This window comes from Pseudopodoces humilis, chromosome 1, assembly GCF_049639895.1.
Source record: "Pseudopodoces humilis isolate 2021_Gansu_Grassland_sample_001 chromosome 1, ASM4963989v1, whole genome shotgun sequence".
Lineage (NCBI taxonomy): Eukaryota > Metazoa > Chordata > Aves > Passeriformes > Paridae > Pseudopodoces > Pseudopodoces humilis.
This window is the reverse complement of record NC_142200.1, coordinates 97,033,377-97,046,586: the sequence shown is the minus strand read 5'-3', so window position 1 is coordinate 97,046,586 and position 13,210 is coordinate 97,033,377. Positions and strand designations below refer to the sequence as shown.

Here is a 13,210-nt window from a genome sequence, read left to right as displayed (position 1 = left end):
CCCTTCCAATGGGGCATGATTGGCTAAAGTACCCTGATGTGAGAGGCAGCTGTCATGTCTTAGAAGGTGTCATAAACCATCAAAGACCCTCAAAGTGCCCCCTGACTCATTTCTGGGCCCTTCCACCAGAGGACTGCACATGATCCACAGTTTTACTTCAGACAGTATAAAACTTACCCTCCAAGGGTGATACCTGGGCATTCCCACTTGAACCTGAGTGAATATTAACCCACTGAACTTTGTGTTTTGCGAGCTTTCCCCAACCCAAATAAATCAAGACTGAAACCATCACTTTGACCAATAGACATCAAAATTCCAAAAATCAAGTCTCATCACTGGATCCACAGGTGATATCTTTGTACTCTTATCTTTTCTTTCCCTTTCTTTTTCTCTGTGCTGGTTTCAAGGCCAAATGTCAGCCAAGGAAGGTACGAACCTTCCTGGAATGGAAGGACAATCTGTCCCTGTAAGTTATTGTAACTTTGAAATTATGGAGCTTCCAGGCAAAAATGTAGGAAAAAGAAATAACAGTTCTTTATTTTTTATACATGTATATATACCAGAAGAGAACAAACAACAACACAATAACAGAAGTTCCCCCACCTGCTGAGGTGTAATTATGGCCATGGCTGGCAGGGGAACTTGTTGGTTCGGATAAGGCAGAAGGCTCTACTGAGTCCCCCAAGGCCAGCACGGGGGGCTCGACAGCCTCCTTAGGTGGTGGTGGCTTGTGCAAAGGGGAAAAGGGGAAACTGCTCTTTTTGTAAACTTATGGGCAGCAGTGGGTCTCAGGGTACCAGCAGCTGGCAGAAGTGGTGAGAGCATTGGATCCTAGTGTCAAGTTACAACCTAGCAATCTCCCAGGCCATGCACACATCCTCCACAACACATGCAACCAGTCTCCCGATCCCAAATAGAAGGAAGCCAGCCTCAGCCCCATCCCTGTGGGGTCCCCAGCTGAATTTACACCTCTTGCAATATTCCCCAAACTTCGAGAGTCAGAGGGGAACAGTGACAACTCCCAGCACAAATGATCATGAGATACACTCCACTGCCATGAACCACCCCCCACCGACATCCTTATACATTTTCTTAAGTGATATTTTTCTGATTTTATACTGCTATATTTCTACAGATAATAACCAAAGGAATGGAATCTTTCCTTTCCATTGCAACCAAGTTTTTATAAAATAAACTCTATGAATATAGTTATAGATATAGATACAGGTAGATATAAACAATGGTCATTCAGTGTCATTTCACTCTAATCTGCCCCAAGGGGTCTATTAATAAGATCCCCAGTTACCCTGCCTTCAGGGATGAGCTGTAACAGGCTCAACACACATAAATCTTTGGGCCTGTCAGGGTCATAAGAAAAGTGGCCAATCTTTTTGCCAGGCCACCATCTAGAATATTTGAAAAATCATGGAGATCAGGGGATATCCCTGAAGCCTGGAAGATAGCAAATTACATACCCTTGTTTAAGAAAGGCCTCAAAGAGGAAACTACAGGTCCATTAGTCCTAATTTGCTCCTGGGAAGGTAACAGAACAAGTCCTGTTAGAAACTATTACAAAACAAATGATGCAGGTCTTTGGGAAAATCCCAGCACAGGCTGGCTGAAGGGAAATCATAGCAGACTAACCTAACCTGATCCCCTGCTACAACAAAATTATGTTTTTCACCAATGGCAGTACATGGTGGAAGCAGTGGGTGTTGTTTACCTGGACCAGCAAAATGTTCAGTGCTGTTTTCCATCCCACAGCCTTCTCCTGGCAGAACTGACAAGATACAGACTACATAGCTGGTGTATGAGATGGATAAGAAATTTGCTTACAGGCCATACTGAGCTGGTGGGGATTAATGGTTTTTACTTGGGCTGGCAGCCTGTCACCAAGGCGGTGGTTGAGGTATCAATACCAGGCCCCACAGTGTTCTGCAGTACATGTACATGATCTGCATGATAAGACTGAAAGCACACACACCAAGTTGGCTGATGACACTAAACCGGGTAATGACGTGGGCATGTTGGAAGGAAGAGCCATCTTACAGAGAGATGTGGACTGGCTGGGAAAAACAAAAAAAAAAAAAAAAAAGAAACTCTCTGACCTGGGCACAGCTAAAAGGATGCTAGACCAGAAGTTCAGCCTCTGATATGTGTGAGGTTTGGGGTTTCCTGTTCATCAAAGGAACTGGCTTTCAAAATAAAGTATCCCGTAACCATCACAAAACAACAAACCTTCTTAACCTGAAGTACCTGCCAGCTCTAATACAACATCCAATCAAATGATTCTCTAACATGGGGAAAATGCAGTAACTCCAGAGCATTTATTAATAGATACTTGACAGTGATAAAGTCGCATCCTCACTCAGCCAAACAAACACTTCTGCTGCCTGGAAATACAAGACTGATGGGTTTATTACTTTATGTCAGTACTAACATACTAAGATACAAAAGAAGGTGATGGTTTGTGAGGGAAAGTCTTATTTTTAAGGATCACAGAGACATAAGTTAAGTGCTTGTATTCATACCTGACAGCAGAGCCTCAGCTGCCACTTCATTAGGAGCTTTTGTAAATGTCTTCTACTATGAAGACAGAAAGGGTCTGATAACTATCAACAACAGCATGCCTCTTTATGATCTTAGTGCAGCCAGGTGTAAACAAGTTGTTCCTGAAGAATTAAGAGAGCTAGAACTTTTGTATCCATAGTAAAGGTATCTTAGGCTATGTTTGCAGTGACAGGAATATTCAGAGGATAAAAAACCTAACCACAGTACTTTGCATTTGCCTTTTACTCCTGATTGCCCTGGATTGTTTTCAGCTGCCCTGATTCTGCCCACTATGTGCCACAAAACAGAGCACAGGAGGTCATGCAGCATTAGATTAATTCCCTCAACAGCAGTTATAGCACAGATGTGCACACCTTCAGTCCAGCAGCCATTTCCACGCATAATCCAATGCCATGGGAGGAGGCATTTCAAGGCTGGAGAGGAGCTACAGGAGTACAGCCTGAAAATACATTTTCCAGCTTGGATACCATGACAGGAACTAGTACACTGTGTGGTGCCACAATTTCTCTCTTCCCTGGCCAAGAGGTTCATAAAGGAGAGATGTCATGGTATTGTCACCCCAAAGTGCAAAACCTGGCTTCACTGATGGGTAAGGCAGCTAACTGGGCTTGAAGCAACTTGTCTTAGCAATTTGTCTTAGCAGCAAAGGCAGTTATCAGTGTCCTGGGCCTCATTAAGAGTTGTCAGCAGGTCAATGGAGGTGCTACTTCCCTACCATGCAGCACTGATCAGGTTACACTTGGAGTACATCTAGGTCTACACTTCCTTGAGCAAGAGAGAGATGGAGACACTGGAGAGAGTTCACCCAAAGCCAACAAAGATAATTAAAGCACCTCATGGATTAAGCAAAGTCAAAGAGCTGAGGCTCTTCAACCTGGAGAAGAGAAAGCTTAGGGGGATCTCATAAGTGTTGTAGATACACCTGTAGGACAAGGGTGCAGAAAGGACAGAGACAGGCTTTTTAGGTGGAGCCCAGTGACAGGACCAAAGGCAACATGCACACATTGAAGAACAGGAGGTTCCCTCTGAATATAAAGAAACACTTCTTTTTTCTTACTGTGACGTTGTCCAAGTACTGGCACAAGTTGCTCAGAAGCTTTTGGAGCCTCCATTCTTGAGGATACTAAAAAGCCATCTGGACATGGTGTTAGGGAATTCTGGTATAGGTGGGTATGCTTGAGCAAGGGGATTGAACAGGATGGCCTCCAGAAGTATTTTCCACCCTTAATCATTATGTGATTCTTTATGCTTTCACCTTTTGTCACAGCTACAAGATGCACTGAGCAGACAGACCTCCTTGAGATTTCAGAGACTCTAAAAAAACTGTCAGCTCTCGTGATCATCCACTATATTGTCTCTTCTATACACATTAGATGAATAGGACATACTTTTAAAGACACACATCAACTTTCATCCTCCCCCTACGCAAAGACTGCAGTACTCAACAGCCTGGACTCATTTCTGTGGCAGTTCATAGAGACAAGCATTTAAGGCTAGCTGATTTACTAAAAAAGAAACATGACTAACCTGACTGACTTTTTTTTCCTTTAGTTCGATATATTTCTGTGCTACAATGAACTGATTGTATAAATGCTGAGCTACTACTCTTAATAACTTTTGCTATTTTTCCTGTAAAAAAGTGAGTTCAGAACACACATAAAAGACTTTCAGGTACTGGGAAACATGGCTGAGATAGTTAACTATATGTCAAACCCACATTTCTAGCAGCAGGCTACATCTATTTTCTCTCACTGGGTCTATTCCAAAACCAAAAAGAAAAAAAGATCCACTGCCTCTGATTTCTGTTGTTTGTATCAGACAGAGATGACTGGGAAGGGCAATAGGCATTTCTGAGTTTTCTTTCTCAAGAGATGAACTCACTATTTTCATATTTGCATAATTTGCATATGATTTGCATCTTTTTTTCCAGCATCCCATTCTAATTTTTAATCTGTCTGCACCCCTGAGATCATCACTTTGCCCACTCAGGTTTTCATCAGATATCTTCCTACATATGAACAGGTCCTACTCTGAAGAACAGTAGCATGCTGTGGGCTCTGTCTCACAGCTCCTAGGAGAGCTCACTTTAAAGGAACTTCAAAACATGCAGTCTCTGGAAGTTCTATTTACAAAATACTTGTGTTTACAAGGCAATAATCCCATTGTTTTCAATAGGAACTAATTATACACCATTTCCTTTGCCCTTCTACTTCATTCTGCCGTCCCAGGGGATCCAGATTTAGTCCTATGGCTGTGAATGGGACTTTTCAGGAAGTTCCTCTGATGCCTGCTCTCCCTCCCTTCCTGGACAGGAAGGGACCTCAGGCATCATTCAAGCCCAGAGGTGACCCAGAGCACACCTAGATAACACTTGAGGAAGCATGTGCCAGGAAGCCCACACCTTGTTCTGTGTTTCCCTTGAAGGACACCTATATCTATTTCTGAACATGTAATTTTTTCCATTCCTTTTTTCCTACATATCACTTCTAATGTTTCCCCATGAAATTCAAAAAGCCAATAGAACAAAAGAGTTAAACATGGAAAGCAATTAAGTGTGAATGATGCCTTTACAATTCCTCTACTTGGATCCTTTTTAAATCTCAGGTCTTCCCTGACTCTTACCCTCAGTCTTTTGTAATTCTCCTAAATTTTTGTACAATTGCTGCATAGTTGCTTTACCTTTCTTTTTCCATAAAGTCAAACAAATACACAGATGCATATTTAAAATGAGGTGTAAGAAACTCCTTTCTTTGCCAATAACATTAACACTTCATCTGGATGCTGACAGACAAGAAGAAGCAGACCTGCTAGCTCCTTTAATAAAAGGAATCCTGTATAGATGATTATTGCGCATGCCACACAGCAGAGTGGATTCACAGCTCAAGTACATCAGTGGTGGCTCTGACTGAAAATGCCCTGAAGTTTAGTGCTTTTTTGTCTAGCAACACCAGCAGGTTTGCATGGGCAGTAGAAAAGGAGCATTACAACCTCTTATTTGAAGAGGCTTCATCATAATTCCTCCCATTAACTGTTCAGCAACTCAGTTTTAATCATCAGAGAATTCTCCCTTCTCACTCTTCTGTGCACTGTCTCAGGAACAGGAGGTTGAATGTGAACAGCTCTGTGGCTTTAGAAATATTGCAAATATTTCTATATTGCAGTAATGGAAGTGCACCGAGTTTCCAGCTCCCTTCAATCACTGTCACTCCACAGATGTTGCTGAGGATTTCCACAGAAACATTCTGGCACCAGTGCATGCACTCTTCATGTACTTTTTAAGCAGCATGAGGTCAGAGATAATGGACTTTAAGACCTTTTTTAGGATTCCATTCAGGAGTCCAAATGTCCAAGTAATAAATCCTGCCCTGGAGCAGTGCATAACCTTAAAACCAGGATATGAAAAGACTCTGTACATTTTTGCCTGTGCTTCAGAGAGCAGGTCAAAAACAGGGCAGTATTTGCCACCTTTGACTCATAACATCAAATCTGATCTAGCAAAACTCAATGCTGCTTTGGCTCACCTGCCAGGTGGAACAAATAGGAAGGGTTTCTCACAAAGAACAACATGTGAAAAAAACTACAAAAGATAATCCTGGTAAATAAATCTCTCATTAATATTCAACACAGCAAGTCAACCATACCATCCAATAACACTACACAACTTCTTAAGCTGCTGGAGCAGCTGTTAGGACTATGACCTTTTTTCTTTTCCGGTTGTGTGCTTTCTAAAGCTTCTAACAGAGGTGGGCTGGTGATATGACACCATCTGATATAATTGTTTCAAGCAACTGAACTTCAGATCAATGGCTAAAGTGTGCATAGAAACTTCTGGTTTATATAGAAACCAAGTGGTGTTTCACAGTTCACTGTCACTGGCAATCTGCCAGTGAGTATCAGCAGACAGCTCTTCTCAGAGACACCTCTCTAGCAAGTGGTCTGCAATTGTGATGCAAAACCATTTACTCACACAAATACACTCTGTATTTTAAAATCAATACTCTTTTTTAACTCCTTCTTTTAAATCTCCACATTGAAGCAAGTATGGCTAAACCATTAAGCACTTTAGACATGAAAAATGCCACTGGAAGTATCTTGCCAGATTTACCAGTATTACTTCACATAAACTACCAACACCCAGAAAAGTAGTGGCTCTCTCCCCTTTCCCAATACACTTGGCAAGTTTCTTCACTCCGCCCAACAGTGAGAATGAGGAGTGAGGTGATTGGAAAGGGTACTAAATCAACAGTCATGAAATGCAGCAGCAGCAAGAGACAAACCATGCACTGCCATTTAATGGAAAGAGATAATACTTGCACCTAAGAAAAATTTTCAGGGGACTGATTGCAGCTTCTATGACAACAAGAGGGAGGATGTGACCCAAGTGACAGTTTCATGTTGTTCCAGTGAACCACTCTACTCACCAGCTGGGAAGCCAGTAGAGACTTCATTAAGTGCATCTATTCAGTAATTACTGCATCCTTCCCTGCACCACAACTCTAACTTTCCATGCAGTCGTAGCACAAAGCTGTTGGATATAATCATGAGGGTTCATTTCTTATTCCTAAAAATTTCAAGCCTGTAGCTATTAGAAATCTGGAACTGAGTTTCAGCAGGTTTCTTAAATACAAGTTCTGTCACCTGGCAAGGAGAAATAGGGAGCAAAATTGTATCAGCATAACCTTAATGAAATCTTGCAAGCAAGCCATGGAAAAGCTGCATTATTTGCCTGCCTTGTATGTACGGTGGTTCCTTCTCTAACATACAGCAGCTTTAACTGGAAAAGACCAGGACAGACCCTTTGCTCATTTAAATCATTGCAGTGACTCCTGACTGCAGTGGAGTGGTGAATGATTTACTGCTGATCAGGATTCTACCCCTTGATTTGATTTGCACAAGTACACAAATAAGTGAATTATATGTCCAGGAGCCTTTCGCTTTCTTAGTCATGCAAAGCTACAGAACTAAGAAAAATGAGCTTGTATTTGCACTACATCAAAACAATAGACCAATTAGTAGAGCACAAGGGTTTAAAACAGAAAATTCATAGCAAAACCACAAATTCCCAAAAACAGTTAGTTTGAAAGCTCCTAGACTTTGATCCTCAGCAGGAGGAGGAAGAGGAGGAGGAGGAGGCAGACTTCTGGCTTTCAGCGTGGGAGAAGGAATTGTCTTGAGAGAAGGTTCTCCCTGTCAGAGCCTGCCTGCTCAGGAACAGGCCTGGCTATGATCAAAATGCACAGAAGACTTCATGCCTCTTTATTTCTTTAGAAATTTAGGGATTCAAGAAAATCCAAATTTTTAAATCAATACCTTTGTATCAATTCAGGAGGCACTGGGAGCAGGAATAATTGGCCAAAGACTAGAGAGGAAAAAAAAAAAAAAAAAAAGCAGAGGCAACATTATTCCTCAGGCCCCTCCTTGCAGGTAGTACTCATCATCTGCTGTCTGTAAAGAGGCCTGACTGCATTTCTTTCCTTCACCGAAGATGGATAGGGGGACCAGCTCTTGGTCTAGGGTCCAGCACAAAGAGAATAAGGGTCTTCATCTCCAGCCAGGTGCCTCCACCTTCTGCCCTATTTGCACCTTGTGTTTGAATCAAAAATCACCACAAAACAAAACTCAGGGCTTCCATAGTAACTGGAGGGAAAGCTTTTATATGCAAATATGTAAGAGAGTATTTTCATGAAGAAAGTTACCTACAAGATTTATAAAGAACTGCTGTGAGCTAGACTAAGTGTTTCAGTGCCACATCCTTCCTCTCCAACAGCACCTAAGTTACAGCAGAACTCCTCACACCACTCCATTCTATAAATCCATTCTAAAAAAAGTTATTTTATACATTGAATAGGACAAACAGTGCTGCCAGACACTTCTGGATATAAAAAGCAGAAAATTGAAGTTTTACTGAAGTTAAGCTCTCAGTCATAGGAATGTAATAAATGCTGAAGGAAAATATCTTCTTGTTAATATTTGTGTTTATCATTTTTCCAGGTTTAAAGACAGTGGACCAACCTCTAGACAGTCAACTACAAAAGCAAGTAACACCTAACTAGCATTCTGAGTTAATAGTCTATCATTTGCACAGCAGTGATAAGGCGATCCACAGGGGGAAAAAAAAAGGCCTTAACTTCCTCTCTGTTATGTTTCAGTGGAGGAAAACTTCACTAAAGTCAAACAAGAGCTCAAATAAAACAAGAGTTCTATATACACAAATATCTTGTGTATATAAAACTTCATGTACTCTGAAATTTGCTGACATAAACCATGTCAAATAAAGATCTTGAAGGCTTCATATGAGACAGATTGAGCTTTCTAGAGCAAACTAAGTTGCATGATTCCAGCTCTTGAATAATCCCACTAAATGGCTCACACTGTGGCTCCAATCTTTCCACCAACTACCAGTGCAAGAAGTCCATAAAAGCAGAACATTCAAAATCCTCACTGGGCCAGCGCACCTCAATCCTCCTCAGTGTCTCTGTCAAAACAGCTGTATCTAGAGGAAAAGGATTTGCAACTACCTTGTTTCTTCATAGAGAAGAAAGCCACATAGTATTATCACAAATTTGTGTTCTGGTACAGCACATCCCTCTCTTCCGCAGGGATCTGTAGAGTCTTTGGGAAGTGTGCAGTTCCCACAGCTCTCATGTCCCAACACCAGTGTGGTAAGCAGCTAAGGTGAAAATTAGAACTGTTGAGAAGCTGCTCTAGTTTGCTCTTCCAGAGACACAAGGGTACCTAACTACAAACCTTCAGCAAGCAGCTCTTCTTGCACCAGGCTTCTTCTTTGCCCTTATACTTTCATGTTCAATGTTAGGCCCAGGTCTTCCATTAATTTTCATTAAAATTGTCATTAAGTCTCATGGTCAGTATTCAGTTTTCAAAACACTGTGAAGGTCATGATTTCTTAGAAGTTTGTATAAATGTGAACCCATGCAAAATACTTTCTCTTCACAGTGTCATTTAGGTTGGAAAAGACATTTAAGATCACTGAGACCTGACTGTACACTGCCAAGTACACCAAGAGAAGCAATGGAATAACCAAACGTCCTTCTCCACTACTCTCTACCATACAATTGGAGGTGATGATAGGGAAGATACAAGTCACAATTACTGCCATGCTTCCTTTCTAATAGTACAGATATTTCATCATGGAAATACTCAAATTCCCAGTGTGTTGTTCCCGCTCTGTCTGGAACAGAGTTGGACAACAATTTGCAAAAATTGTGTGACAACTACTATGATTCATTTTGCACCCACAGGGAAGTTACTTTCTCTCAAACTAATATTTCTCCATTCCTCAAGGGTATCAGCCTTCTCTCTCAGCTAATACTACAATAGCAGATGCAGCAGCTCAACATTTCCCAAGAACTTCTTTAAAATCATCAGGACACAAAAGCCAGTATTATCATCTGATGGAAAAAAGACATTTAGGCCCATCCCTCACATACTAATGTTGCTGTGGGGTTTCTTGGATAGATTTACTTTCCTCAGTATAATGATTAACAAATACATGAATCATTTAGGTCTGTCTACCAACAGTGCTGATAGTACTACATAGCATGTTTACAAAGTTTTTTATGGCTATGTAATTCAATACAATGTACACTTGCCCAGATATAAAAATAAATGTTATATAATACACAGATCATAGAATCAATACACTGTGTGCATCAACTACAGACACACAACAAGGAAAGTAGCACAGGAGCTGCAATGCAACAATTGTCCAAAGAAGCAGAAAAACACCCGAGTCTTGCTTTAAGACCAAGAGTTTAAAGGGGATCACTCTATCATGAGTTTTCCTCCATTGTTTTAATTAATCCCTTTCCACCAATAAGGAGAAACAAAATCTGAGTAGATATAAGTGAAAAAATAACAGTTTACTAATAAGCTGAAAATAAGGTGAAAAAAACCAGTAAATAATCACTAGATACAAAATTGATAAATCTCATTAACCGCCTGAGAACAAAGAGAAATCCAAAATGGTGAAATACCCCTTTCAAGATGGCATCCATCACAGGCAACTACACGTAGGGAGACAAAGCAAAAATGGCATCTGACCAAGATGGCAGCATTTGCCAGCAACCACATGTTTTGGAAGACAAAGGGGACAGCACAGGAGTAAACCTTCCTGGGAAGGCAGGAGCTTACAGAGCAGTTCTAGTGGCATATGGGAATTGCCAGCACATGTGGGGTCAGCTCCACTGCCTGCCACTTTCCTCTGCCAGCCACTGTACCCCACCAGTGTTGGTGCTGCTGTCCTCTGAGCCACTGGTGTGTTGTGGGTGGAGAGAAACAGTCTCTTGCAGGGCGGCATGGTGAGGGACCAGCTCAACATTGCACTGCCAATAGAGGTTTGCAAAGTTCATTCTGAAAGAGATTTTGATTGCAGAAATGCAGTTTTTCTGTGTGCCCAGAACTCCTTCCTCCTCCCCCCGAAGCAACCTCTGCCTTAAGCAAAATGCCACACAAAAGAACCCAAAAGGGAAGTCTCTGCCCACACTACCTCAGCTTTAAGATGAAAGCTAAGTAGCGAGGCAAGACATGAGAAAGCAAACAAAAGATGAAAAAGGGGACTCTGCCTGCGTGCTTCAACCTTTCAAAATGTACCACATCTGCCTGCCCCAAGATCCCTTTTCCAAACATACCACACTAACAATTTTTGGGGCACAGATAGATACAAAATACAGTAAGATTTTTGATTACCCAAGGCAACCTTCAGTGCTAAATCCTGAGTCATTTGATCTTAAAATTAGTCTGGTTGTATTGTGAGCATGACTAGCAATAAAGACAGCAGAGCAACAAACCCAGCACTCCTGTTGGTGTGCTCCTGAATTTAAAACAAACAAAAAAAAAAATAAAAGAAAATAAAAGAAAATGTTTATCCACCAGACTGACACAAACTGATAAAAACCCTACTACTAATAATGATGCTGAGAGTGGAAGAGGTTAAAATAGGGGGTGCAAAAGTGAGCACATTGCAACAACCTGTGGAGGGCCTTCCCATTAGAGAAAGAAATTTCAAAAGTAGCATTGGCCTGGCAGTTTCACCTTTAAAGTGCTATGTGAACATTAACAGATACTTAAGATATCCTAACTATGTAAAAATATTTTAATGAAACATATCTCTCCATTTTTTTTTTCAACAAGCTTAATGTTTGCATGATGTTAATGATTGCAAAACAAATTCTCCATGAACCAGAGGACTAAACAGGTATCTCCTTCCACACCAATAAAAGCTTGTATCCATCACTGTTAGATGAAATTCTGGACCAGTTATGTCAGTATCACCCAGGAAAATCTTTCCTGACTTCACAATGGCAAGGAAGTGGGATCTCTGTCTTCTTAAAGGTATTCAACAGGAATTTCTATTGATTATCACAAATAAGTTTTCCATATACTTCCATATACTGCTTTGCTTCTAAGACCTATGTGGGTGTGTGTAGGGATACATATATATACATACCCTAGTAAGATAAGCATTTGTAGCAAAGCAGTCTGCTCAGAGAACCCTCAGATTTTGTATACCAAGTCTATTGTAAACAGCCCTTTCACTTTGAGAGGCTTCACTTTTCCCTAAGACAGCAAACATAAACATGAAACAGCACTCTCCAAAAAACTACAGCAATCCATCCTAAAATTCCTAGTATTTCCTCAATATTTCTCATTGCCTCAGTAATTTTACTTCTTGTGTTTGAGAACTGTTACATATATATCTTTGTGCAAAGTGAGAAATGACAAAAGATTAGAGAAATTGAAAACACTGGCTAAGTAAACAATAAAATATTGCAAAGAAAGCCAAGGTTCACAAGGATGACATTCTGGGCTCAATAGGAAGGAAATGCAGCTATCTAGCTGGAAACCTGCAATCCTGGAGCCCAGGCTTTCCTGAGGTAAGGTTCCAAAACAAAAGTACTGCAAACATCTTAGTGAACCTGTGCCAAAACCCAGCAAAAGGATCTAGAGCGGATGCATATCAAAGGCAAGTTTCTTGGGCAAAAGAAAATACAGAAGACATTGCAAAACCAATGGCAAAAATTTCAGGGCATCTGTACATTTTAGAGGCATATATTGACAAACAGCAGTTGACAACAGCTGTCTTTTACCTGTATTTACTGGAACTACTAAGAAAGAAAGAGAAGAAACTAAATGGAAGAAGATAAATCAGGCTCACCAATTGTAAAGTTATAGCCATCAATACTGAATGTAGCACTCCGGCATTTTTTAAATGCTTCCTTTCTGCCACTTGGGTCTGTCATGATCCTGCCAGCTTGTACTTTCAGCAGCTGCCTTTCTCTCCCTCGTGAAAGCAGAGCACTTGAGCTCACTCTTAGCTGCTCTTGAGTATCTGCCTGTGACAGCACACACACCAAGCCTCACATCTTCTTACAGGGAGCCAGATCTGAGAGGCGTGCACCCAAGAATTTTCTCCTCCTCCAAACACTCTCATTGGCAAATTACCTACGTGCCTGCTCAGAGTTCAACTGGTTAGAGGCTCCCCTATCAAAGCCAGCAGTCAATTAGTGTGAGACTACCAAATCAATAAGCCAGCTGTAGCTGTCAAGTCTCTGTGTAGGAGGTAGCACACAAAAAAACAATAAAGGGTTAGATTTTGTTGTTATCTACCCTTTGATGCTCC

At 41.1% G+C, this 13,210-nt stretch overlaps 1 protein-coding gene across 2 annotated transcripts in view; it reads right to left on the bottom strand.

The window, feature by feature from the left end:
* PDE1C (phosphodiesterase 1C) overlaps positions 1-12,880 on the bottom strand; it is a 198,448-nt gene extending 185,568 nt beyond the window's left edge. The window contains exon 1 of one of the 2 annotated variants that reach the window (XM_088060783.1): positions 12,746-12,880. In XM_088060783.1, coding sequence (XP_087916909.1) covers positions 12,746-12,766 — 21 coding nt within the window. In that variant the 5' untranslated portion in view covers positions 12,767-12,880. The remainder of the gene's footprint in view (positions 1-12,745) is intronic. The other variant, XM_014258682.2, reaches the window with a different exon arrangement.
* Between the last annotated feature and the right edge of the window lie 330 nt (positions 12,881-13,210).